The sequence below is a fragment of the Mirounga angustirostris genome, unplaced genomic scaffold (genome assembly GCF_029215605.1).
Source record: "Mirounga angustirostris isolate CCGP_5_RB_7025 unplaced genomic scaffold, mMirAng1.0.hap1 SCAF_7, whole genome shotgun sequence".
Classification (NCBI taxonomy): Eukaryota; Metazoa; Chordata; class Mammalia; order Carnivora; family Phocidae; genus Mirounga; species Mirounga angustirostris.
This window is the reverse complement of record NW_026991715.1, coordinates 61260776-61288174: the sequence shown is the minus strand read 5'-3', so window position 1 is coordinate 61288174 and position 27399 is coordinate 61260776. Positions and strand designations below refer to the sequence as shown.

Below are 27399 nucleotides of genomic sequence, written 5' to 3'. Positions count from 1 at the left end.
AGAGCCAACATTCTGCATTACGAGGCAACATCTGTCTCTAGGCTTTACATGTGTAGGTAGATATCTCGAAATCCTCCATATCTCATATTGGTCACGCATATGCCTTTGTATTTTCTGCCTCCTGACATCATGCTCAAATTGTGGTGACTGTGTCTATCCTTCATTTAGGATTTAAGAGACCTCCAGGAATTTGAAACAGAATTCTTGGGGAATTTATAAAAAACTTGCCAGGATCTTTGCCTTACAAATGGAGTGGTGAAAAGGCTAGTGTAGAGATGAGGCGCATCTCCGCCCTGCACTGATGTGATGTCATGGATACCATCATAGTTGAAGCATATGTTGTGAGGAGCTGTTTAAGTTGTAGTAGGGCTTATAGGATCCATCCACACTACTGTCCGTGTTACTTAAGAGGCAGCCAGCCCGCAAACACGTACTGGATATTTACTGTAGCCAGGTACAATGCTGGGCATGGGGGAGACAAGGATAGTAAGACAGGGTCCTTTAGCTCAATAAGCTTACATTCCACTAGGGGGAGCCACATCTATTAAATAAGCATAACAAGACGCTGAAGGTCCAGGTGTGGACGGTGTGTGGTGTGGGAGAGGGGGGTCAGAAAGGATTGGACAAATTTGCTCCAGGATTGGTCAGGAAAAGTCATGTTTTTGAGGCTCCTTTGCCAGAAGAGGAAGACTGCTGATGGCACTGTTAAGACTTTTCTGTGAAGCTAAGCTGGAGTGACCAAAGAGAATCTGGCCTGAGCCTTCTGCCTCACGCACTTGCTCAATCTCACTGACTGACCCCATCTGAGCAAAAAGGATCTCCCTGCAAGATCAACATGCATCCCTCAGAGACCAGCACACACACCATCAAAGCCTGAGCCACACGTAAGCAATGTCTGAGTAACGTGCTTTTTAGAAATTCTCTCTTCTTTATTGCCCCATTCATATAAAAAGTTTGATATATCTGGACTGGTAAAAGAAAGCCACGGTGTATATGAAAATAGTTGTAGGAAGTTAAAAAATATGTTTGGAAAAGCAGTTACAGATTGCTTCCTTGGCTTAATTCTCCAGGCGATCGAAATTCTGGGTTTGAAACTCTTGGAAGTCCTCTGGGATGGTGTCTGCAAACAAAAACAGGCACGAGGGGGTTAGGAAGGCTGTTTCCCCTGGAATTCTGGTCCGGCTTGTGCTGTGCAAGCGTCCTGTAGGGGTCACTGTCAGCCCGAGCAACAGACCCCAGAAGGCTCCACAGCCATTTTCTACCTCAGGCTGCTTTGCAAATTGTTGGCGTAAAGCCCAGGAGTGCTCATTCACAGGCCTAAAGGAAATTAGCAGGCAGAGTGGATTTTGAGTGTGATTATGTTTGAGCCATAAGAAAATAAAGGCTGCCCGTAAATTAAATATGAATTTCTCACTGAACCCGCAAATCCTCAGCCAAGCAGTTAAGTTCTATGGGTCTCAATTTCCTCATCTATCAAATAGGGGGGGAAGAAAGATCTATAATTTACTTCAGTTACGCAGAGACAGTTACATTTTAATGAATATGGGGCTTGAGCTTTGGGCTTCTGGGAGGCAAATGTGCTATAAAAATAAGGTGGTATTATTTGATTAATTCTAGTATTAATATTGTATAGTAATAAGAAGGTATGTTACCATTGCAGCGATACTTGAGGTTGGACCAAATGATGTTTTCTTGGGAGAAGCAGAACACGCCAAGCCGGCCTCCACGCATGGTGGTGTCTATGGTGACCCCGGAGTCAGCCACCAACTCGGAGCCTTCATAAAACCGCACTCTGTAGACAACACAGCCCAAGCTGGTCACCATGAAACTCAAACCAAGGTCAAGGTCAGACCCACTCCTTTGCGGTTTCATGATCCATTTCTCACAGGCCAGGACTGCTCTAGCTGTTGCCCCTTCCCTACTAGATGGGGAGCTCCATGCGGCCAGGGACTGTATGTTCATGCCCTCCCATATTCTCTCTCTCCAAAGGCCCAACATGATGTTGGGCACAGAGTCCAACTCGGTGGGTACCTGCTGAGGAGTTAAAGAGAAATCACAGTATGACCCAAGACCAAGACACTTGGTGACCTCACTGTCCTCTGGGTTACCTTGTCTAGACATCATGCTTAAAAACCACTGCTTTTCCTTCAGTCTGAATGATAGATTCTGGTGGAATCTCAGAGTAGTGCTCCCTAAAGCAGGGTTTTAGAAATTTGTGGGGACATTTCTGGCTGTTTCTCTGGCATTTCATGACAGAAGCCAGGGATACTGAATGGCTTACAAGGCCCTGGAGAGAAGAAGAGAAACTTGTCTTGCACCCTATATGCTTTTGGAGTGTTCCTCCAGACACTTGCGTAGGTGAAGAGCCCAATTATCTGGACCTAGAACCGAACTTCCTTTTACTTGTCTACATCAGGTATTTTTTTGCACTGTTTTAATATATACTGAATTTTCTGGGGTAAACTGAGAAATTACGGAGCACTTTGTTTTGCTTAAAAAGAGCTGTTCTCCCTTTTAGACATTAAGTCACAGGCAGAACAATCTGCACTAGAAGGTCACTGCTTCTATTTCATGTTGTGGTGTCTAAGCATTTGCGTGATTTTGTTATAAATTATTTTTCTATTATAGGTGTTAGGGATCAGATTGTATTTTCTGTGATTTCATTTTGGGACAGAAAAGGAGGCATTAGGCTTCGCAGGACTGAGAACGTGATCGTCTTACAATGAACGTGACAACAGTACATTGGACTTAATGTCTCACAGAAGAACAAAATGTGAATTAGCGGTCAGGATTTTTTTTTCCGGAAGGCTGCCTTCCTGCCCTGGTCAGGAGATAGCAATTGGTACTCCTTCCTCAGTGCATTACGTAAGCCGGCGTCAGTGTTGATCTGCAAGTTTGAGGACCGACGAAGTACGTGGTCTCAATTTCAAGGATTCAGCCGAAGCCATCCATTGCTACTGAGAATACTTTTTAGTATTTGTTTTTTTAATAGTCCTAGAGGAAAAGGAGGCAGATTGTATGGGCTCACGTGAAGATCAGTTCCTGCCACGTGTGGGAAGACCTGGCAGCCCAGAGCCCAAGAGCTCTAGGCACTGCCTTCATAGCGTTTCTAGTCCAGCAGGGAAGAGACTGTGAGGGACTCACCACAATAAGCCGCCATCCAGGGCAGGTGTGGATGGGAGGCTGAGCCACATCTCCCCTCCCACTGGTCAGCATGGCAGAAAGGCGATCCCCAGTTGAGCCCCTCCGTCCTCCAATGCTGAGACCACTCCTCCCCCCCCCGCCCCCATCTAGAAGGTCCCTCTACCCCCAGCTTGGCCCTAATGTCCAGGTGGTTAGTCTGAGCTTGGGTGTCTCCTTCCCACTTCTTTACTGTGGGCCATGAAGTCCCGGCATGCCCTCGGAGGCCATCCCGGGTCAGGACTGCTCGGGACAGCAAAGGCCTTGTGATGCAGAATGCGGGTGGCCTTGGCTTCAGGTGCAGGTGAGGAGGTAGGTCCTCCACGTACCTGATGTAGCCCACCTGGGGCCTGTGCTGCAGGAACCAGCGGTAGGATACCTTGTCCTTCCAGCCCACGTTCCTCGAGTCCTTCCACAGCAGCCGGACCTGGTCACTGGTGTCCCCGGTGTGCCACAGGGAGTTGCGGAGATGCTCCCCGGGTCCGGTCTTAGACTTCACGGCCTGGAAAGGCCATAGGCAAGGCTTTAGAACAGGATACACAGCCCACCTTTCCTGCTTCCTGGGTCCCTGGGTCCCTGGGGTGGTGACTTCATGGTTACAATCTGGCTGCCTTGGATTTAGATAGCCCATAAATGTCCTTTCTACTGAGGTGACCCTTAATCCTTGAGTCCTCAGCACTGGCCGATACCCCATTAACCCATTCCCTGTTTTTCCAGCTGTAAATCCAGTGCTCCCCACATCTGTCCCGTGAGTGCTCCGAAGTCTGCCTTTTCTCCCAGCAGGAGGGACAGAGGCAGCATCTCGGCCCTCCTAGCCAGAGCTGGCCCCAGCTCGGGAACAGATGAGCCAGTTTCCGGCACAGTGCACCTGCTGACGTGCCCCCGGAGCTCCCCCAACTGGTGATCCCCACCGGGGCTGATACTCTCCCGGTCAGTCACCCAGAGGTTAGGATGTGGCTTGTACATAGGAAAGAAGGCAAGGCCCTGGGTGGGCTCTGGCCTTCCCTGCCCTGAACTCTAGCACAAACCCCTCAACTTCATAGATGAACTAAATGCCCTATGGGAGAACAGGACTTAAAAGGAGGGTAAAGGGCGCAGAGGGGAGATGTGTGACGGAGACCTGTGGCTACCTTCAGCTGGATGCCGGGCTCGGCAACAGCCCGGAACGGCGTGGCTTGCCAGTATGTCTGCTCTGTCTGCTTCCACATGACCACGTAGAAGCTGGAGCTGTCTTGGTAACCGAAGATGAAGCCGGCATAGTCGTCGTCTGTCTGGGTGTTCACGTGGAAGGTCCCTTCAAAGTCAACTCCGTTAAACGCCGTGTACCCTGGAGGGACCGGAAGCGGATCAGAGAAGTGGGCCAGCCACGTGAGTAGCTGCAAAGACTGGATTCTAGCCACATGGTGTGGAGGCCCTGGACCTACCCACTGCCAGGCCGGGATCGCTGTTCATGGTCTGCACAATTTCCATGCCCTGCAGAGAAAGTTGAAGGAGTTAAGGGCCATCGTAGAGGGTGGAGAAGCCCGAGGAGGCCCAGAGCCTCCGGCGCACTGGGGAGTGGTCAGCGTGTTCTGACCTCCACGCAAAGACTGCATTATCTGAGCAACTGCTCTACCCTATTATGTGCTCCAGGAAAGCATAGACTTGTGAGGGAAAAAAAAAGCGGAATAGAAATAATTTTGCTAGAACTGTAATGAAGGGTCTGCTGAATCAGCTTAATTTTGAGAGAACACACACTTCTAATGAATGTGACTTGCTGGGTAAAAAATCCAAGCCTCTCTGTGCCTGCCGTCTGGAGTTTCCCAACAGGGAGGATGTGGGGTAGAGAGCAGGAACATGGCTCTAGGGCCAGACTGCCTGGGTCCTCACCCCAGCATTCCCAGGCACTCCCTGTGGTGCTCCCATGAGCCAACATTTCAGATGGATGCGGCTCCGTGTCACGTGTAAACTGGGGCTCGTGGCAGTGCTTTGTCAAAGGGCCACTGTGAGGAGTCCGTGCGGTGCGGGACGGCGCACCCTCTCACGGTTACCTACTTCTCCCAGAAGGGCCTGTGCCGAGAGGCAGAGCTGAGCTGCTGCCAACCACGTGGCACATACCTGGTTCAGGACCACCCAGTTGGGATCGATCTGGGCGTCCCCTTCAGGGTCCAGGACCACGGTCTGGTAGGCTCTGAAGTCGGTCAGGGTGACCTCTGCATTCTCCGGGCAGACGTCGATCCGATCGATGACCTGGTCCTGGTCGAAGTCTGTCTCGCAGATGTCTCCCACGCCGTCGCCTGAGTGGGGTGCGGGAGGACGAGAGGAGCTGGCTACTGCCCACATGCACCACGGCTTCTTGCCAGAGACAGGGCTGGGCAAGGAGCCGAAGGGAGCCCATGCTCCACCTCCAGGGCGACAGTTTGCAAGTCATGTGGGCAGAGGAGCCCAGAATTAGCCATGGCTGAGGTGGCCCCAGGCCCCACCCTTCAGTCAGTCTTCATGGTGAGTTGGTAAGCCCCACTGTATTTGACCAAAAGAATTTCCTGGGGACAGAGTGGAAGGCAGCTGTTCAAAACTGCTCTTATAAGAAACGCTGCATGTTCTCTGAGGACACGGGGGTTCACCAACTGGTGGATCTTAAGGCTGCCCTTACATAGGCACATGTCTGTAGCACTTTCTGTAGAACGTATGAAAAATGGAAACTATTGTCGCTGGAGTGTCTCTAAGACCATAATTTCTGCTGATCCTGAGGCTGAATCTGGCTCGTGGTATGTTTTGTGCAGCTGACATGGTATTAACATACTTGAATTAAACACTGCAGAGCCGTGGATGGACACGCCTCACCAACGCGCCATGTCCTCACTACTCTGTCTCATTTCTGGCTTGGTGCATGCTTTTCCTTATCGGCCTGGCCCTCGCAGCCCTCCGAGTTTGTGAGCCCATCTAAGCCATTTGCTGCTGTGCCCTCCTCTCTGTCCTGCTCCTTTTCTGTGACTCCTGGTGGAAAGGAGCAAGATGGTGGAGCAGCTGCCCAAGCCCTTTGAGCAGGAGCATCCGGCTGCCTCCCTGTCCCATGTGACCTCATCCCAGAGCTCCTCAGAAGCTGCAAAGTTAGAGTTCGAGAACGGTGTCCACCGGCTGTCTACTGTCCACACAGGCCGTCACTGCTCAGAGAAGCCCTGGGAGAGATGTGCCGCTGTGTGCCCGGCCAAAGGGAGCCTGGGGGTCCCATGCAGCCCTGGGCTGAGCCCACTTACTGTTGCTATCCTCCTGGGCTGGGTTGGGGACCAGCCGACAGTTGTCCGGTCCAGGGGGCACCAGGTCCGGGATGCCATCATTGTCATCATCATCATCACACTCGTCACCAAGCCCATCCTTGTCAGTGTCCAGCTGGGCGCTGTTAATGACAGTGGGGCAGTTGTCGGTGCTGTCCTGGTGCCCGTCTCCATCACTGTGGTAGAAAGAAGAGGAGATGTGTGGCACCGGTGAGCAGAGAAGAGGGATAAGAAACAGAGTGGGGGTTGGGGTTTGGGAGCTTGTCTTTTGTCAAGCCCCTATGTCTTCAGACAAGGCTGCCCTCTGGGCCTCAGAGACCATTCTCCTACTTCCTCATCTTGTTGAAACAAGCAGATCATATCCTACTGAAGAAGATGAAGGCTGATTTCTGATTTTGTGACCAGATGCTCCTATCAGTCCCTGGGGACTATGATCAGTCCCCCTCCCTGCCCAACCCAGAAAATGTACAAGGGGAACAAAGGTTGAAGGGCAGTGAGCCAGGCTGCTCAGTGTGAATCCTGGCTCAGCCGCTTACCAGCATGTGACCCCTCTTTGGCTCAGTGTCCTCATCTGTAAAATGGGCATAACAGAGCCTACCTCATAGGGTTGTTACAAAGATTAAATGCTTACGTGATGAGAATTTTGCATATTACATTTGAATATATGATAAAGCATTTCTACGTACTGGCTCCTGGGAAGCCCTACAATGTCTTCTATTCCTCCTCCCATTCCCTGGCCAGCAGACCCAAGAAGGATCAGATGTGAATGCCACAGGGAGAACGCAGAGAGAAGAGGGCCGCCCCTTCCTGAGAGGGGAGCATGGAGTCTGGGCTCACTCCTGCTCTCAAGCACTTCTCAGAACCCTCATTCTCTCCCCCATGTGACAATTCATTTTTTCCAGGCCTAATGGCCACCCGCGGATGAGATTGCCCTGTCCCCAGAGGTTCCCCTGAGTTGATGGAGGCCTCCCACGGCTGCTCTGAATCAGAACGGATACTCCTTTCACCTCACTCCTCCCATGGCCTGTCCCAGGCAAGGGTAGGACAGGGGAGGGAAGTTAGAGACCGGTCCATGCCCTTCAGACCAGATGGGTCCCAGAGAAAATGAGGCCCACCTGGACAAGCAGAAGATGACACGGCTCAAAGAGTGGAATGCCTGTGCCTACAGCAGGGCTGTTTTCTAAATCATACAACTGAGCTATTTCCATTAGCAGCCATTCTATAGCCTTGAACATTTTTATGCAAAAACAAGCAGTTCCTGTCCTCCTCCCCAAGGTTCAAGCTTGTGGGAATTAAAATGGAGCAGAATGAGTCATTTATTTTAGGCAAATATCTAGAGGCTGACTGGGTAGGATATTTTAGAGATTCTTTGGATGGCAGTCTGTGCAAGAGGACCTGCAACAGGGAACATTCTTGATGTCCACCACTTAGGGGGGCTGCAGGGTACCAGTCCCACCTTGCACGCAGAAATGGTGACCTCCTATGGCAGACTCTGTTGCTGACTTGCCTCTCCTCACGTGTGGTAACAGTAACGCAGCCGTGGTTTGCTGCTGGTCACCCAAGGGCCGGCCTTGCGGTGGGAGCTTTACCTACTTTCTCATTCATTTTTACCCGAAGCTGCAAGGGACAATTCATTCTCTCTACTTTGCAGAGGAAGAAATTGAGAGCGCAACTGAAAAGTCCATTGAAGTTCACTTGGCTCACGTGGACTTGGCCTCAAGAACACTGGGCACAAGGACCAAAATGGGGCTTTCTAGGAGCTGTCCTTGCACAGGGCTTGGCTCAAGAACCACTGTCTGTAGGGCACCCTCGGAGAGGAGGTCGGGGAGGGAAGACCTGTTGCTTCCTGCTCTGCCTTCCCGAGTCCGTTCCCTCTTGCAGCCCGTCCCGCCGCCTCTAAGCCTTCCCGCTGCAGATGAAAGGGGACAGAGCCTTGGACTGCAGGCGCCTCCGGGGCAGAGGTGCGCTTGTCTACGTTCTTGGTGATGTTCCAACAGCATCTGATTCAGCCCCGTATCTTAATATAGGACTACCTCCACGTGGGGCTGGGAGGGTTGACAAAACTCATTTGCCCAGAACACTACCACCAAGTAATGAACACGGAATGAACAAATTCTAAAGACAATGAAATCACAGTGACCCCTCAGCAAACTGACAGCTTTCTATCTTGGGATCGTGGTGAAGCTGTCCTGAGCCGAAAGAGTATAATAGTAAGAGAGCTAAACCTATTGAATGCTTCTATGTAAGGGAAACCGTAACATGCACTCTTTGTCAATTAACTCAGTCTTCACAACAGACCTATGAGCTACATGCCACTGTCATCCCCATTTTTCCGGTGAGACTTCTGGGGCACAGAGACCAGTGACTTAAGGTTAGCTAGTTTGCAAAGTGAAGGGGCTGGGATGTGTATCTAGCTGTGTCATCCAGACTCCAGCTCTGAGGCATGATGCTCCACTGCTTCTCCTGTCATTCAGTCTCACTTGATGGAGTGCCTCGTGGCCCCTCCTGACACTGTCACCCGGCTGCTGTCCCCCCAGTAGCTCAATCTCTCTCAATCTATTCAGAGACATCCCAAAGCAAGGTAGCAGCAGAAAGCTCTGAAGGCTAAAATTGTCTCCGAATTCTTCATCTGGCCCTAATGCAGCTGGGAAAATGTGCCCTACCTGTCCTGATTGGTGTCACAGGAGTCCCCAACCAGATCGTTATCCACATCAGACTGCAAAGAGAACAGAACATGTTATTATTTATCCCTGGGCCTTCATGCACAGAATGTTCTGGAGAAGGCAGACCTGGTCCATCATCACTGCATCTCAAGAATTATTTCTCTGGAATTGGGTTGGTGCAGAACTGCAAAAGGACAACACCATATTGGTGTAGGCACAATGCTGAATTGTCAAAAAAGCCTTCCAAAATATCAAGCCACATGGCTGGGCTGCCTACACACCAGATGAGCTGATTGGAGAGGGCGCCGGGGCAGGATGGTGGCAGGTGGAGACGTGGAACTCTGGCATGGGTCGGAGGGGAGCCAGCCACAGGCCTGGGGACAAGGCAAACTGATTTTGCTTTGCTTCTGCATGTTGGAATTGAGCCAGAATGAGAGTGAGTCATGGAGGGCAACAATGACACCCCTCTCGCAGGGCTTTAAAAATACATGACACATCCCATCCAATTATCCAGACAGGAAGGAGGAGTGTGAAGGGAAACAACATGTCGCTGACTGAACCGCATCTGAGGCGCCCCTACCCAGGCTGTGTAGGGGTTCGGGGACTAAAAGGACACAAGGCTCCCAATGGTTAGCTGCCATGTTGCATGCTCCTCTCAGCAAAAACAACTGGTTTTGGGAGCGCCTGGGTGGCTCAGTCGTTAAGCGTCTGCCTTCGGCTCAGGTCATGATCCCGGGGCCCTGGGATTGAGCCTTGCATCGGGCTCCCTGCTCGGCAGGAAGCCTGCTTCTCCCTCTCCCACTCCCCCTGCTTGTGTTCCCTCTCTCACTATGTATCTGTCTGTCAAATAAATAAATAAAATCTTTAAAACAACAACAACAACAAAAAAACCCCCAAAAAACCCCAACTGGTTTTGGTCACTAAACTCCTGCTCCTCGCCTCACGGGCAGTGTGCAGCCTGTGAGATCTGCCCAGAAGGCCTCAGCATCCCCATAGCAGTCTTCCTAGGACCTCCAGGCCTGAAGTATGCAGTCCCACCACCTCTGCTCCAGTAGGCATATGGTAACAACAAGGCGCTGAGCCGGTGTCTTTAAGCACTTGTCATAAAGACTTTTTGCACAGGGGAGCTCAGCCTAGAGTCTGAATGCCCCAAATGCTACTCACCTGATTAGGGTTGCTGACATCAGGACAACTGTCACAGGCATCCCCCACACCATCCCCATCCCTGTCCTGTTGGTTACGATTGGGAACTTTTGGGCAGTTGTCCAGAATGTTCTTTATTCCTACAAGAAGGGAAAGCTTCCCTGAGTCAGGTGAACATCGCAGAGAGGTTTAGGACACAGACTTCTAGGTGCTAAGAGATCAAGCGTGTACCCAGGCACATGGGGAGTGACTTGTGCCTGGGCCATCGTCCCAGGGCCACAGTTATCTGCAAGTAACATCAAAGGATGGATTGATTCTGGGAGACCTAAAATGAATGGTCACCTGAGGCCTTTATCCATGGAGTTTTAAGTTGTCCAAGACGTCAAGGGCTATCACTGCAACCAGATGAGGAGGTCATGAGGGCGAGGTGGGCTGACCTGGGAGAGGGACCTTGTGGGGGTGTGAAAAAAGACTGGGACCTGAAGGTGGGGGCAGTGGCGTGCTGGAGCCAGGCCCACCGTGCCCTCTCTTCTCAGCTTTGTCTCATCATGTCCTCTTGCACCAGCAGCTGGTAATCAGTCATGGAGGGAGTGGTATTTCTGTCATGGAAACTGGCAAATGCTACAACTTGGGGCTTTTTTGTTTTGTTGAGCTAGTTTGCCAGCATACCCCTGGATCTGGCCATCAGTCAGGCTTGCAGAAGATGAGGTCATGTTTTAGGGAGGTGTAGGTATTCTGGAGTGTGTGTGTGTGTGTGTGTGTTGGCTGGTTGGGTGGAGGGGAGGGGGTACCTTTCTGGAAAGATTTTCTCTCAAGGCCCTCATGATGTGAAATGTTTTTCAGAAACTACCAGATCCAGTCTATACTTTGATGATAGTCATCTATGTGTTATGGAAGCGATATAGAAACAAGTGTCCTTCGGGGCCCCCCGGGTGGCTCAGTCGGTAAAGCGGCTGACTCTTGATTTCGGCTCAGGTCATGATTTCAGGGTCTTGAGATCAAGCCCTGTGTGGAGCTCAGCAGGGAGTCTCCTTGAGATTCTCTCTCTCTCTCTCCCTCCCCCCTCCCCATCCCCTGCATTCTCTCATTCTCTCAAATAAATAAATCTTAAAAAACAAAACAAACACCCAAACGTGTCCTTCACATCCCGAGAGGCTCCAACGCTCAAGCTGTGCTCCAGGGGGTGCCATTCCCACAGCCCACACTCGAAGGCCCCTTCTGTGGAGCCAGGAGCGGGGTAATGCAGCTTCCCTGCCTCCACCTTCTTCCCAGAATAGGCAGGACATGGACACGTCTCCCAGGAGATGCCCGATTGTCTGCAGGAGGAGCCAGACCCAGTTGTAGCCTGCGACCCTGCTTAAGGCCCCCTCATTCCACTCTCCACTTTGAGGACTTGCAGGCATGGAAAGGATGCTGGTGGGGGTGGTGGGGAAAGAGACACTTTCTTTGGGAAGAGAGAGGCCCTACAAAGACACAGCCCTAACAAGACACTGCTTGAAGTAATTCCTACAAAATTTCTGGCCATGATGTAGAGTTCCAGAAACACCCAGGATTATTAAATAGGGGAGTGGGTTATGGATCTCCTTCCACAGAAACAGGGGGGCCAGGGGCCCCTGGGTGGCTCAGGGGGCTAAGTATCTGACATCCGGCTCTGTACTGGATGTGGAGCCTGCTTAAGATTCTCTCTCTCCCTCTGTCCTCACCTCTCCCTCTCTAAAAAAGAAGAAACAGGTGGGCCAGACACAGGCCTCGGGGAAACACTCAGTGTGGGAGGCCTTCCGAGCCAACAATTCTATTTCTGCTCCTAATAGACAACAAGGGCAAAAGGACAAATGAGTCCCAAATAAAAGACAAAGCAAGACAAGCCCACCATCTCCATCCATGTCGTCATCACAGGCATCTCCTTTTCCATCCCTATCAGTGTCTTTCTGGTCATTATTCAGGACATTCCGGCAGTTATCACAGGCGTCCCCAAAGATATCTTTGTCATTGTTCCTTTGGTCCACGTTGTGAGTCAGGACACAGTTATCCTAAAGGATCGGAAGACCAAACATTTACTCAGACTGTCCTGAAGCCCTCCTAGGTCGCTGGTCCCGTGCTGGATGCCAGCCAGCCTCCGCCCCCATGGGCACACGCAGTCAGCGCTCGGGGTAAAAAGTCGCAATGCCGCAGGATCACTGGCATGGAAATGAACACTTGGGATGACTCATATAAATAGGTGACTTCCCGGGCTTTCTTCCACTATCCCGGGCCCTCCTGATGGAACAAGTACCTGCTCATTGAGGATCCCGTCTCCATCAGCATCCTCGTCACAAGCATCCCCAATGCCATCTCTGTCTGCATCTTCCTGGCCAGAGTTGGGCACATACTTGCAGTTATCCTGGGGAGAAGAAACAGGGCTCAGAGAAACATCTACATCTGACTCTTTTTCAACTTCATTGATGCATAATTGACAAAACTGTAACATATGTGAAGCATGCGGTGTGATTATTTAACATACATTTATATCGTCAGAGGATTCCCACCGTTAACACGTCCAGCTCCTCACATATCCACCTTTTTTTTTCTGAGAACATTTAAGTTCTGCCCTTTCAGTGAATTTCAATTAGACAGTACTATCAACAAAAGTCACATGTTATACATGAGATCCTTAGACCTTATTCATCTGATCCCTGAAAGTCTCTACCCTTTTATCAACTTCTCCCTATTTCCCCCACCCTCATCTAGCTCAGTCTTACGTCAGAAAGGATTTCCAACCTCAAGACTGACAGCAGCTGCCTGACTTCATTGTGGATGGCTGTTTTGCGAAGTGTGAGATGTAGCTACCTGAAAAATGACATTTTCAATGGAACCCATAGAATCTCTCTTCCAGAGAAGATAGGGCTCCGGAAAGCCACAGTAGGTGTAGTTTTTCTCCCGTGTGCCCGCTTTACCTTCTTGCAGTTCCTGACGGAGCACGGCAGTTCTTCGTCAGGGTAACTGTCAATGTCCACGTCCTTCCCGCAGATGTAGCCATCACCAGCCCACCCGACGCCGCACTGTGAAGGCAAAGCCCAGCACACGCTTGAGGAGCTGAGCCTGGGGGTGGGGGTGGGGCTGGGGGTGGGGGGGAGGGCTGACAGGGCCTCTGCTCTGAACCTGTAAATCCTTGCTCTCCTGTGCGCATCCCCAGAGGGAGGGCCCAGAGCAACACAGAGTTGTTGGGTAGGATTCTAAAACTATTATTTTTTTTGAATAGTCTCATGAATCAAAAGGTACAAAGAGACATAGAGTGAAAACTCCTTCCCATTCCTGTTCCCTTAGCTCAGGCCATCCATTCTTCTGTATACTCTAAGAGATAACACTATGCACAGACAAGCAAATATACATTCTTTTTCTTCTTTTTTCTTTTGACACAACTGAGAGCACATATATCCACTGTTCTGCACTTTATTTAAAAAAATTAGTATCATACCTTGGAGCTCTTTCCATATCACTCCATGTAGATTCATGCCATTCCTTTTAATGGTCACAGATGCATCATACATAAAGTGGTATGCGTATGCCTCCATGAATTCAACCAGTCCCCTACTGGTGCGTGTCTGGTTTTTAAAACATTTTTTTCTATTGCAAACAATGCTACAACAAGGAATTCTAGTACATTTGTCCTTCTGCTCCTGTACTGGTTTCTCAGTGTGGAATTCCTGGTTCAAAAGGTCTTTGTAATTTGGAACTACTGTTGAAATGTTCTCCGTGCGATCGTCTAATTTCCTCTCCCAGCAGAGACAAACGTGTGTGGCTTTTGCGGTACTTTCCTTATCATTCTGGAACTACAGTCCTAGCTCTGAATTTAACAGTCTTCTAGACCAGTTCCCACCAAAAAAATAACCTTCTAAGGTGCTTTACCTCTATTCATGCTCTTTTAACAGAAAAAGATTTCCCCAGGTGCAGTGTTGGGTCCACATGTTCTCTTTGCCTCTGGAAAAGTCTACCCACGTATCCTGCCACCACCAGCCACTGACTTCATGGCAAGAATAGGCAGTAACAGTTAACCTATATCAGACTGTATAACCATTGTCTCCAATCCATCAATGATGCTGCAAGGTCACTATTATCCCACTGTACCAGAGACAACTAGGCTCTTGAGCAAGGATCACTGGCAAACCAAAGAGAAAAGAAATGATTCCCTATGTGGTGCCCTGGGCATGAGGTGGGACCTGGGAGCCCAGGACCAGGATAGGCACCTGCAGCAGGGGGCTGGGGGGGGGGGGTGCAGGCAGGACAGCAGGAACACAGAGGAAGAGGACTGGGAAAGAGGACGGAACCAGAAATGCAGGGAGGGGGCAGGGAGTCTGAGGAACAGAAGCAGGGCCAAGGGAAAAGAAACTTTCCATGAATAAACGTTAAATTTCCTGGCCTTGCTAATCAAAATAAGGTGATTGAAGACCAGTGACTTCCTAAGCAGCAGCCTGCCTGTTCTCAATCATCCAGGCTCTCCTTCTGCAACCAGAGATTTAGAAGGCAGGAGGCCAAAGACGCCCCTCCCGTAAGGGCCCCTATTTCCGCTCCATTGCTTCGGCGGGCCTTCAGAAGGCCTGGAAAGCTCAGCTGTGGGGTATGGTCCTTGACTCATTTTAATGAAGAAAAAATTTCCTCTAGGAACAAATACATTTTTAATGAGCCATTTTCTGGCAGATTAAATTATTTTAGTAGTCACACCAAGTATATTAATCCTTTCCCATCTGTCGTTACGCCTTATTACAAATTCAAAAACATATTAAGAGCCCCATCACCCACCATCCCAGGGAAGTCATTAATTTGTTCACAGCAAATTCGGATTTACACATAGATTTGCCCTCGCCTCTCAATGGTAACAAACATGCCCAGGCAACAGGAATTAGGAAAGTTGTGGGGTTTTCCTGTCTGATCCAGCTTGCTCCTTCGTCAGGACCTTGTTATGGACTATCTGTGCTGCCAGAGAGAACGGATGCTATTATTACATTTCTTCCTTTCACTCCGTCCTGATTCATGTCGTTTTCCCTATTTGAAAAGCGAAATGCTCACTATAAAAAGTTTTGCGAGCCTAACGTTGAAGAAGTCTAAGTTTGAGGTAGAAAGAAGGATCAAGTGATCACTGTGAACCTGCAAATCCCAGAATCGAAAGGGCCCCTGCCGAGGGCCTGGCTTAGTGGGAAGGAAGGAGAGGATGAGCAGCTGAGTGGCGGCTGCCTCAGCACCTAGAAGCCCTGAGGCCTCTGGAACCTGGGATTTGGGAGTGGATGGCAGGCCTGGGCCGCCTTCTTCACCTGCGGCCCACCACATCCCTGCCTGGCATGAGACCGGTGTCAGCCCAGGACCGTCCCGTTCTCTTGCCCCGCTGCCTCCTCCCCAGATCGGCTGCAGGGCTGGGAACTAGAGAGGAAGAAGAGTGCCCGTCCACTGAGCTGTTCCTGAATCCGGGTGTAGATGGACATGGAATAGTGCCGTGCGCCCCTTCCTGCTCACTGAGGGGAGACAGGGGCCCTCAGAGAGTGTCTGACAGCTTACCACTTCGCTGCCACCTGCTTCCTGCAGTGTGAGGCCAGGTTCTGAGGACCGCTAGAAAGGACAGAGGCGTGCTCCTAAGTTACACAAGCAAATAGGGGGGTAGACGGAGGGAGGGAAGGAGGCTCCTTCCCTTCTTGCTGTTTACTTCTTGGCCCTTTGCAGAGGGTGCCCAGGGGCGCGGGGCTCCACTGCTGATGTGCCTGAGGGTATGGTGTCGGACCCCCGGCAAGAGGAGAGAAAAGGCAGCTGATGTGAGATGGACTTGAGAGTGCTCTCCAGGAGCACAGCGAACCCTGTTACTATTGCCTTCTGTTTATCTCCACGGGAATGTTTTCATTTTTCTTTTGCTTCACTACTGGGAAGTAGAACCCGAGGAGGGGAGGTATTTAAAACGGAAGAGAAAAACGTGGTAAAGCAGGTGACAAACAACTCACCACACATGTCACATCCCCCTGCCTCTCCTCGATGCACTGCGCGTTCACACTGCAGGGATTCAGCTCAGGATTTCTGCAGCTTCTTTCGGTTTTGCATCCCCTTGTCTGATCACCCATGTACCCGGGTTTGCAGGGCCCACAGCGGTAAGAGCCCTGCAGGGAGCAAAGATCAGCCGGTGAGCTGGGGGCTCCGAACTGGGAGCAAAGCTACCGTGATCGTGTTTATTTTCACGTGTACTCGATGATGCCGAGAGGACGTGACACTCGGGGCTGCCTCTCCGAGTACGTGTCCATCTTATAAGACTGTGGAGTACGGAGGAAGACACCACCAGCCTGGAGGCTGCCGCGAGCCACGCAGACATGAGGGAAGAAGGCTGGAACGAACCCCTGTCACTGGCCTGTAGCTCCAGTGTGAGGACATGAGGGGAAAGAGCCGATGGTGCCAGTGAAGCCCTGGGAGGCAGAGTGAGAATTTATTCTGGAGACAAGGGAGGGGGTTTGAGTGAAAAGCTGGTAAGGGGAAGAAAAAGGTTTTTTTTAACCGTTCTTTGGCTTTTTTACAATTGAGTGACAGAGAACAGGTGTACAGAGAAATGTCAACGGCCTTGCCCTGAGAATTCTCGATGAGCGAGGCAGCGATGGGGGCAGCCCAGCAAATGAGCAGTCAGCTCCACGGCAACGGCGCTGCGAGGGCCAGCCACGACTCTCTGGTTTTTTTAAACAGCTTGACTGAGGTCAAATTCACATTTCATGAAAGACAGCCGTGTAAAGCCTACAGTTCAATGATTCTGGTCACTAGCAACCTCCTACTTGCCACATCCTAAGGATGCTCTTCGGTGGTCTTTCTTGATCTATCAGCCTCACTGGACTGCTCCGTGGGGCCAGTTCTCGCCTCTTCTCTGCTCCTGCCCTTTTGCCTCTGCCCCTTCTTGAGGTTCTCTGGAGTTCCACTTTCTAGAAAGTTCCACTGTCTAGTTTCCTTACCCCAGGGTGGCATTAGTGATTCCTGTTAGGTCGGTGTCTCCCAAATCTGTATCTGCTCACTAGGGGAGACAGCCCTGGGGAGAAGCAAAGAAGCAACAATCCCTGCCCACTCCGAGACAGCAGAGTGTGTGGATGAGAACACAGGCTCCGCAGCCAGATGGAAGCCTTAGGGGATGAGTGGTCTGGGCCCCATTACTTTTCTGTAGCCCATTGTCTTCAAATGATTTATAGTGCCTAGTGACAAAGTGATTGAGAGGATTCAGGTTAAGTGCCTTGTTATTTATAAAATATTTTTACATTCAAGACAACTAGGAACCTAGAGATGAAATAACTTTCCCAGGGACATCAAGTTGGAGGCCCCCATTCCATCATGGAATCAGTGGCTCTCTTGTGGACTGTTTAGTGGGCCACGCCTCTATGTTGCAATCAGTGGACAAGAACTTTCAGAAATAAAACTGCACTAAATATTTACATTTCAGACGCCCCCCCCCAAGGGATAAGCATTTTAATACAAATGACTTTTGAAAAGATTTCTAAAAATAATGAATACTCTTTGGGGATTGTGTCATCACCAATAAAATGCATATTCTGAACCACATAAACCCAGAAGCTCTTCACATTTTTAAAATACAAGAACAGGGGCACCTGGGTGGCTCAGTCGTTAAGCGTCTGCCTCCGGCTCAGGTCATGATCCCAGGGTTCTGGGATCGAGCCCCGCATCAGGCTCTCTGCTCTGCGGGAAGCCTGCTTCTCCCTTTCCCACTCCCCCTGCTTGTGTTCCCTCTCTCGCTGTGTCTCTCTCTGTCAAATAAATAAATAAAATCTTTAAAAATAATAAAAAATAAAAATAAAATACAAGAACAATGTTTTATTCATATTTTTCTGAAAGCCCAACATGGCAACTTTGATTAAAGTCTGGCCCTTAAAAATTTTTTCTTATATAAAAATTACTTATAAAATTACTCTTACATGGAAAATTATTTTTCAACATAAACTTTTATCTTCATTTGCCAATCAAATATATTGTGCCCATCTGTTCTATGTGTGTTTTGGGGTTATGATTCATAAACACACACTTGTTTTAATCGTTGGTCTGCTTGGATAACATCATCCATGAAAAGTACTTACCAAAGTGTTAATACAGATAGAATTGAGAACACAGGCTCCATTTCGACACTCATCAATGTCAGTGCAGATCTAGTGCAGAAAAGTTTAAAGAGATACTCGTTTAAGCAGAAATGCAAATAAATTTTGCTTTGCTAGCTTTGTGTGAAGGCATGGAATTTCAGGTTCAGTGCTAAAAGGAACGTCTCTTTAGCCACCTCCTTGTGTTTGGACCGGTCTGGACTTAACCTAATTTCAAGTGATAGCTGCAGACTTGGTATTTCAAGTTGTTCAGAAAACACAACTGGTATGGTTAATCTGTTCTACAAACTTTTTACTCAGGAAGATTCTTTTCTATCCTGCTTGGTACTCCATGTACTTCTGCCTGAGGATTCCTAGCTTGCTTCAATTCTGGAGAATTCTCAGCTTCCCTCTGCTCTTACTCTTTCAATTCTTTCTTTGGAACTACAATTAAGCACTTATTAGACTTTCTCATTCATCTCTTCTTTTGACTCTTAACCTCTTGTTCATATTTTCCAGATCTCTACTTCTCTGTGCTGCATTCTGGATGATTTCCTTAGATCCACCTTCCATTCTATACATTCTCTGATAGCTGTCTTACCCAGCTAATGGGTTTTATGGGTTTTTGTTAGTTGGTTGGTTGGTTGGTTTTAAGTAGGCTCCGTGCCCAGTGTGGAGCCCAACACAGGCCTTGAACTCATGACCCTGAGATGAACACCTGAGCTGAGATCAAGAGTCAGATGCTTAACCAAGTGAAGCACCCAGATGTGCCCCCCACCCGCCAATCTATTGAGTTTTTAATGTCAATGATTACATTTTTCATTGAAGAAACTTGACTATTTTTCAGAGTTGCCTTTTTTTTCCACATTGCCCTATTTTTTAGTTATGGTATCTATTCCTTCCTTTTTCTCTTTATCCTTTTGAATTGTTTTGATTGTATCATGTTTCCTCATGGTAGCTTCTTCATGTAAATCACCATTTTTATTTATGAACCTATCTGTAGTGGCTCTGTTTTCCCATGTTTTCCCACTGGCACTGAGTTTCAGAGTCTCTTCACAAGTGGTATGGCTTTGACATTAGCCAGGACCCTAGGGATTTTACTGCTCCAGGGATAATTTTTCTGTTAATTTTCTGGCTTGTATTCCCCATTATATGTGTAACATAGATTTGAAGCTCATAACAGTATGCGGTACAAACTTGGAGCTTTGATTTGTTGTGGGCAATTTTCCTTTTTGTCAACCATGTCTCAGAGATGACATCCAGCTTCCTTGTCGCTTGTGGGGGCTAGTAGTTTTCTCATCTCCTTTTAATGGGTAGGGTAGCTCTTTGAGACCCGTGTCTTTCTGAAGGGGTGTTATGTCTTTCTCAACGTCCACATAGATGCTGAAACCCTGGCTCCCCACTCCAAGGGCCTACACCCTGCTCCCACCTCCCATGAGCATGAATTTGTTAAGCTGTAGCAAGTGGCTTCCTTCTACTTCTGTTCAGTCTACCATATTGTTGGAAATCTTACTAGCTCACATAAAGCACTGACTATTTCATTCTGTCTATTTTCCTTGGTTTAGTCTTGGGGATTTTGTCTTTAGAAGAGAGGAAGAAAAACTCTGGGTCATTACTCTAATGGCTTCTTGTCACTCCTATGTGTCCAGCTTGCCCCCTTTTTATAGTCTAAAAAAAATGATGCCCTCTAGAATCCTTTGATAGGCAGCTAGAAAATAATGAACTCCTGTCCTTCTTCAAACCTAATAATTTCCCTAAGGTAGGAAAGTATATTTATAGACCAACCATTTTTAAGGGCTGAAAACATCAGAAAGAATTTCACAGCCAGTCAAATAATGGCCAGGATATAGTAGAATATTTGGAAGCAAATGGAGACTGTCACAAAGTGCTCAAGTGCTTTATGGCAATTTATAGCTTATATAAGAAGAAGGGGGGTTTCCTCAGGGGATTATTTCTACTCTTGAAATCCTCTCATCTCTGAACTAGCTTCTTATCAGCAACAGTGACTCTGTAAACGTGACCTAATTTTTCAAAGCTTTTATTTGTTTCCCTGATTCTCAAGTTACTCTGTGGGACAAAATGTTCAATGGCTAACAGAAGAGACTTGAAATCACACCACATATTTAATATTACCCCACTCACTGTTTTCCTAGCGACACTCTATTATCCTGATTTAACAGCTTCCTTCCTACTAGACATCATGAACATACACGCTCAGAAAGGAGTCGGAAAGTGTCCTCATTTGCCCACTGTGCACCGTGACTTTCCATGTGGCACTTGGCAGTTCAAAGAGAAAGAGGTGGGAAAAAAACCCAAAGTTTTTCTGTTTGTAATTCAGATTAAAAAAAAAAAAATGAATAGAAAGACCATCACTTCAGCCCACCTGCTTGTTTGACTTGGCAAAACTGATGCCGACACCCTGTACCACGGGCCCGGTGAAGCCCACTGGGCAGGCCTCACATCGGAAGCCAGGAGCCAAGTTCACACAGCGCACGCCTGGGTAGCAGGGATGGTATTTGCACTGGGAAGGAAAAACAAACAAACAAACCCCAAAGTCTATAGCTACACAGGGAAAACACAAACTTTCATTCATCTATTCAGACATGCTTATTTACTTAACTACCCTAGACACACGCAGTATGGGGTTGCCTTTTAGTGGGCTTTGCTGTATCACAGAATAATGGCATGGCCACGTGAAAAGGTCCTTCATGATCACCAGTCTACCTCCCCATGTCAATTCCCTGACATTCTACCTTGTAATGTAAAAATCACCATGAGGGGGATGGGGGGATTGGTTAGCCTGGTGATGGGTATTAAAGAGGGCATGTACTACATGGAGCACTGGGTGTTATACGCAAACAATGAATCATGGAACACTACATCAAAAACTAATGATGTAATGTATGGTGATTAACATAAAAAAAAAAAAAAAAACCACCATGAAAGGACAGTGCTCCTGGACCACTTGTCAGCTGGCTGTTAGATTAATCCAAACACACTGCCGAACCAACTTCTCAAATGAAGAGATCCAGAGAAGACAAAGCCAGGGTACTTGTGTTTTTGGTAAGATGTGGTCTATCAGGCTCTATGCCTCCTTTCATGCCCTGTCAAGGCCACGGCTCTTCCAAAGCTCTTGGAGTCTAAGAGACTGGTTCTTTTTTTTTTTTTTTTTTAACCACTTCAACTAATGTAAAAAACATGACCACTTCCTGCACTTTCAAAAGGAGGAAAATTCCAGCTCACAGACAGAAACCAGATGCCGTTCTGTGAAACATGCACGATGATTCTGCAATTGAGGGATCACTACAGACCAACTTAATTGCTTACTACCCTCCCCTGGCCTGGTGGGAAGGGAAAGGCGTATTTCTGATGGTAGCCTTGCTACCTACGTGAACACTGCTTTGGGACTGGCTAACCACGCCCTCGAGTCAGTCTCCTGCGGAGGCTTTGAAAGCCGGCCAAACAGCCTGTACTCGCTGTATGTGTCTCTCTGGCTCCATCCTTCAGCACTTTCGATTACTCACAACTTATAGGACCTCCTCAACAGGGCTTGTCGGTTTGAGAGTCCCCTCTGCATTTCTAATTTAGGAAGGCTGAAGAAATTAGTTGCAAGCCCTGAAATACACCCTAACACAGATCTTCCTCCTCCCACATATGTAGAAGTGTAGAAAAATCAAAACTGTAATGTTGACTGCATACGAGAAGTCATCAATGTTGGAGTACAAATGTCAGCACCGTAGCAACATGGCCCAGGGGAGCAGCTGGAGACATGGAGAGGAGATACGATGAACGTAGCCACAATGGCGTGTCATGCCTCCTTCGTCCCCCCTGCTCACGGTCGCTTGTGGTCTCTAAGGGTTCATGAGGGTGTAGTTTTTATGTCACCCGGAGAACACCCCAAGTCATCCCTTAGTCATCCACCTGGCTGTAGGGTGTCCAAGATACTTAGGGAGCCTCTACCCCATCAAGTTGAACTTTTACCTCATCAATATCGGAACAGGTGATCCCATTTCCTGTGTAGCCGTCGGGGCAGGGCCCACATTGGAAGCCATCTCTGGTGTCCGTACACCGGACGCCGCGGAAACAGGAGTTGGAATCACAACGGCGCACTGGGGGTGTCGGGGGGGCTGGGGGCGCTGGAGGCACCAGTGTGTTTGGGGTTGGGGACTGAAAGCTGAGTGGACCTAGAGAAAAACAGTAATCCACAGACTTAGTGACCACCAGAAAAACAGAGCTGATACAAAATGAAATTTGGCTTCCCAACGAGCTCTCCCTTCTCCAACTCTGTGCCAAACGTCCAGAAACCACAGTCAATGTAGCCTCACCCCAGGCCCTTCATCCATCCTCACGTGCCCATACAACTCAGAACGAAGCTGTTATTGGAACAGCACTTACCGCAAGCCTGGCATTCAGCTATGGTGTTTCGCAAAAATGAGGTTTCCTTGACCTTTAGAAACAGGAAGGGAAAAACAAGATGGAAAAGGAGGATCTAATACGTAATCCAGGAATGAAAGAATTCATGTGTAGCAATCTAGTAAACACTTCTTTTTTTTTTTTTTTTTTTTTTTTTTTAAAGATTTTATTTATTTATTTGACAGAGAAAGACACAGCGAGAGAGGGAACACAAACGGGGAGTGGGAGAGGGAGAAGCAGACTCCCTGCCGAGCAGGGAGCCCGATGCGGGACTCGATCCCGGGACTCCAGGATCATGACCTGAGCCGAAGGCAGTCGCTTAACCAACTGAGCCACCCAGGCGCCCTCTAGTAAACACTTCTTAAGAGAGTACTCAGGTAGCCCTTGAAGGCTCCCTCTCTGCTTAGAGCCATGGTGTGTTTCTCACACACCTATCCCCCATTTCCAGAGCCCTAAGAGACCTCCAGGGTGGTGGGTGCACGGGGCCACGGAGGTCTGCCCCCTCGTCCGCCTCCCCGCCTCTGCAGTTCCACTAGCTCCGTACAATGAGTTGCTTTGGCAGGACTAGGGTTTTCTGATGCTTCGTCCTCATCATTACCTGCTGTCTCAGAAGATCCTTCACCTCTCCCAGCAGCTGGTTTAGTTGCGTCATTTGCCCCAAGAACTGCCGATTAAAGTCTCCTGTAGCAATAATAAAAGACAAGGAGCATTCAGCCATGAACAGACGCTCCTACAGTGGCTCAAAAACAAATGATTTCCCAGAGAACCACCATGACAAATACCTAGGACACAGGAATTTAACTCAGGGTAATTCATCTAATTCACCTAAAAAATGATAATGATGCCACTGGCTGTTAGCCCAAATTCCCGAGTTATAAAAATAAAAATTGCAATGGAGATATTTCTTGTCCTGGACTTTGGTACAAGAGCCTGATTTCTGTAGACACATCAGGATGCTCTGCTGAAGTCTCCCTTTCGGCGATGGGACCCAGTGCCCTCGGGGGCTGAGGCTTTATCTGGATTGATGGAGGCGTGCCAACTGCCCAAGAGCCCACACCTGTGCTCGGGGTGGCCAGGGGCTCACTCTGCTGCAGGAAGCAGTCTTGCAGGCTGGCCACCTGGAACAGCGAGGCTCTCACCACCAGCTTCAGCTCCTCCAAGAAGTCCTGGAAGAAATCACATTCATACCACACATTGCTGACACTGCTCAAAAGCCAATGTGCTTGCATACTCATCTGATTTTCATAACAGACTAAGCAGCCCTGTATCCTTGGACTCTGACATCTTACATAATTTTGTGGGTTTGATTTTTTCCTAAAACCTGCCAGCCCTATCCTTTTGACTGAAGCAAATATGGAAGGAGCCAATAGCCTAGGAACATGTTAGCATCCAGCTTGGCCTGAGGGTTCATCAAGGTAGATCTGAGAAGAGGTAAGGCTTTGAGTTTCATGGTACACAAGTTATTTTGTGGCAGGAGCCTGTTAAGAATTGTCTGGAATTTGTTTATGGAGTTTAAACCCTAATAAATAAGATACTGATCTCAATTTTAAACACTATTGTTTTTAGGATGTCTTAACTCCAGGTTTTAGCAAAGTCCTTGACCGTCTTGGGCTAGGAGAATGAATAAACAGTATATCCTATGGTTATTGGATAGCTGGAATCATATTTTTACATTATGGGTTGATATCAATCATTCATTGTTAGTCACAACATCAATTTCCTCACCCCTTTATTTTTTAACTTTTGATTGTACCATTATATATTCATGACAGGAAAAAGTTTATGTTAATTGCTAATATAAAGTCATCATCCTTATTTTAAAAATGAGGATGCTAAGGATTTTCAGAGGAATTCTATTTTTTAATTTAGCTAAGTTACGACACATACAACACATGTTATATAACGGATATTGTTCTGGACATCCGGCTATGAGCTCTATGGGGGCAGGGCCATGACCATTTTGCCCACTATGCTTTATCCCTAATGCCTAGAATATACCTATTTGCTAATTCACTGAATAAATGAAGTGACTATGAAGATAGAGCACTGTAGTCTCTGACAGTCTAAGGATTTAGAACTTTTGAAAAAATCCCGATAAGTATAGTTTCCGACGACCTTGTCGTGGCTGACTCCTGGCTTTTAGAAATTGACTTATTTGGTGGTAGACACTAATTTCTGAAATGGCAGTGATATAATTTCTATCATTCTGATTATTTGGGCTACTTTGGGGATGCAGAAATAAAGTTCTGCATATCTCTCTATTCACTATTCTTTGTCTATGTAAATCTATACTTAGTATAGAAACATCTTCTTTTTCAGCAAAAAACAAAACAAAATCCTTGGATTTTAGCTTTCTTGCAATTTCTGTTTGAAGATGCTTCCTATTTTCCAAGCACAAAATTCTAGTATCAGATTCATAGTTTTTATATTATTATGTAAAACTTCTCAGCATTCCTAGTTGTAATGATTATTATTATTTACACCCAGTCTCTTTGTACAAAGGGCTCAGAGCAGCTTGTAACTAAAGCACATATAATAAAATAATAAAATAGAAATGCAAAGTGAGGATTGAGGCACAGAAAATAACATTATGGACCATAACAGATGAACACAGTTACTGATTTGGCATTGACTTCCACATCAGATAAAAGTCGGGAACTACGACCAGTAATAGTTATAATTAATGGAAAAGGACAAAGAATGCTAGTTCTTTATAGGAAACAAACTACTTCCTAACTCAAAAGAAATACATGTGGCAATTTCTACAGTAGGTATCATGATATAATAAAAAATACCATCAACATGGCATAAAACAGACGACAGAGGTGATGAAACATTTTTTTTTTTAAGATTTATTTATTTATTTGACAGAGAGAGAGACAGTGAGAGCAGGAACACAAGCAGGGGGAGTGGGAGAGGGAGAAGCAGGCTTCCTGCTGAGCAGGGAGCCCGACGCGGGGCTCGATCCCAGGACCCTGGGATCATGACCTGAGCCAAAGGCAGATGCTTAATGACTGAGCCACCCAGGCGCCCCATAGGTGATGGAACTTTTAAGGCCTCATGGAACTAAGTTGGCAATAAGGTCCTTTTTTTGTTAGGGATGCTCTAAAAAGACCTGTGAAAATGTCGTTTCTAAGTGCTTGACAATTTCCAATCATTCTTTATCACTTTTGTTAAAAATAATAAATAATATCATTATAGAAAAATTAAAAGTAAATCCTATTGTCCTAAGATTTTGTTTTTGTTTTTTGTTTGTTTTAAATAACCTCCATGCCCAACGTGGGGCTTGAACTCACGACCCCACTCTCAAGAGTCACATGCTCTACCAACTGAGCCGGACAGGCACCCCCTAAGATTGCTTTTTAAAAATTTTTGCTAATCCTTTCCAACTCCACAATTATATCCAAAAAGGCTTCACCTAGCATCTAAAGCAGAAGCTTTCAATTTTAGCTTCCCATTAGTATTAATATTTTAAAAAATACCTATACCTAGGCACCCCTTCAATAGATTCTGATTCAATTTGTCCTGAGCGTGGGCCCTCTAGCGATAGTTTGAGTTCCTCAGGTGATTCTAATTACACAGCCAGCCCCACTCCTGACCTCGGCATATTCCTCTGCATTCCCTGAGCCTGGGCAACCCATCTTTCCACGTTGGAGAACGGTTTGTGGGTGCCTACCTGTGCCTTCCTCTGGAAAGTCCTCAGTTCAACAGACCCAGGACTCTGGGAGGGGCTGGAAAAGGCTCTGGGGAGATTGTGCACAGAATCCACTTGGGTGCAGTCCAGGTAGAGCTCTACAGAGCCAGCCCCTCGCTGCAAGTTGGTCAGTCTCAGGAGGACCCTGTGCCGCCTGCCATCAGCCAGGTGGAAGTTGTTGAAAACCACCAAATGAATCTTCCCATCGTTCTTCAGGTAACGGAGGATGGCTGGAACCAAGCACATATCAGTGAATGATGAGATAAGGAGAGTCAGGGGGCAAGTATCTGCTGAACAGCCTCCAGGTCACAAGGCTGGGTTACTGGAAAGAATCCAAGTAAGCTGGAACCAGAAATATTCAACATCTTAAGTGCCAGGCATTGTTTGTTTGTTTGACAGGGAGACAGAGAGAACAGGAACACAAGCAGGGGGAGTGGGAGAGGGAGAAGCAGGCTTCCCGCGGAGCAGGCAGCCCGATGCGGGGCTCGATCCCAGGACCCTGGGATCATGACCTGAGCCCAAGGCAGACGCCTAACGCCTGAGCCATCCAGGCGCCCCCACCAGGCGTCGTTCTAATGGCACTGGCAACCCACTCTGTTACTGAGGATGTTTTGTGCTCAAGGAAAGACAGTAAGTAGCAAATCTGAAAATAAACAATTTCAGACAGTGATAAGTACAATGAGGAAGCAGAACTCATCAAAAGTCAACTGAAATCCAAGTAAGCTCCTCAACGCATAAATTAATTTACCAAACATTTACTGAGAACTACACTGTGGGGCTGGGTGCTGCCCTGAGTTGCTTTCAATATTTAATTTCTATTTGTTGCAACACTAGCAAACTGGAATAACTTCCAGATGACAAAAGTGAAGCTCAGGTAAGTGAAGGCACTTGCTCAAGGACACTGTAAGTGGCAGGCTTAGAATTTGAAACTGGGTGTGGTTTATTCCATGACTGAAAGAATGTGATGTATGGATAGGCCTTTG

At 47.8% G+C, this 27399-nt stretch overlaps 1 protein-coding gene across 1 annotated transcript in view; it reads right to left on the bottom strand.

Annotated features, from left to right (window-relative positions):
- Positions 1-908: 908 nt before the first annotated feature.
- THBS4 (thrombospondin 4) overlaps positions 909-27399 on the bottom strand; it is a 44217-nt gene continuing 17726 nt past the window's right edge. Inside the window, exons 3-22 of the mRNA XM_045897331.3 lie at positions 26399-26646; positions 23780-23888; positions 23321-23403; positions 22705-22756; positions 22291-22493; positions 20693-20830; positions 18313-18381; positions 16201-16353; positions 13174-13278; positions 12513-12620; positions 12111-12270; positions 10262-10380; positions 9098-9150; positions 6417-6610; positions 5278-5456; positions 4605-4653; positions 4311-4507; positions 3510-3682; positions 1653-1792; positions 909-1120 (exon numbers count right to left, since the gene is read on the bottom strand). Of these exons, the coding sequence (XP_045753287.1) occupies positions 1059-1120; positions 1653-1792; positions 3510-3682; positions 4311-4507; positions 4605-4653; positions 5278-5456; positions 6417-6610; positions 9098-9150; positions 10262-10380; positions 12111-12270; positions 12513-12620; positions 13174-13278; positions 16201-16353; positions 18313-18381; positions 20693-20830; positions 22291-22493; positions 22705-22756; positions 23321-23403; positions 23780-23888; positions 26399-26646 (2594 nt within the window). The 3' untranslated portion in view covers positions 909-1058. The remainder of the gene's footprint in view (positions 1121-1652; positions 1793-3509; positions 3683-4310; positions 4508-4604; positions 4654-5277; positions 5457-6416; positions 6611-9097; positions 9151-10261; positions 10381-12110; positions 12271-12512; positions 12621-13173; positions 13279-16200; positions 16354-18312; positions 18382-20692; positions 20831-22290; positions 22494-22704; positions 22757-23320; positions 23404-23779; positions 23889-26398; positions 26647-27399) is intronic.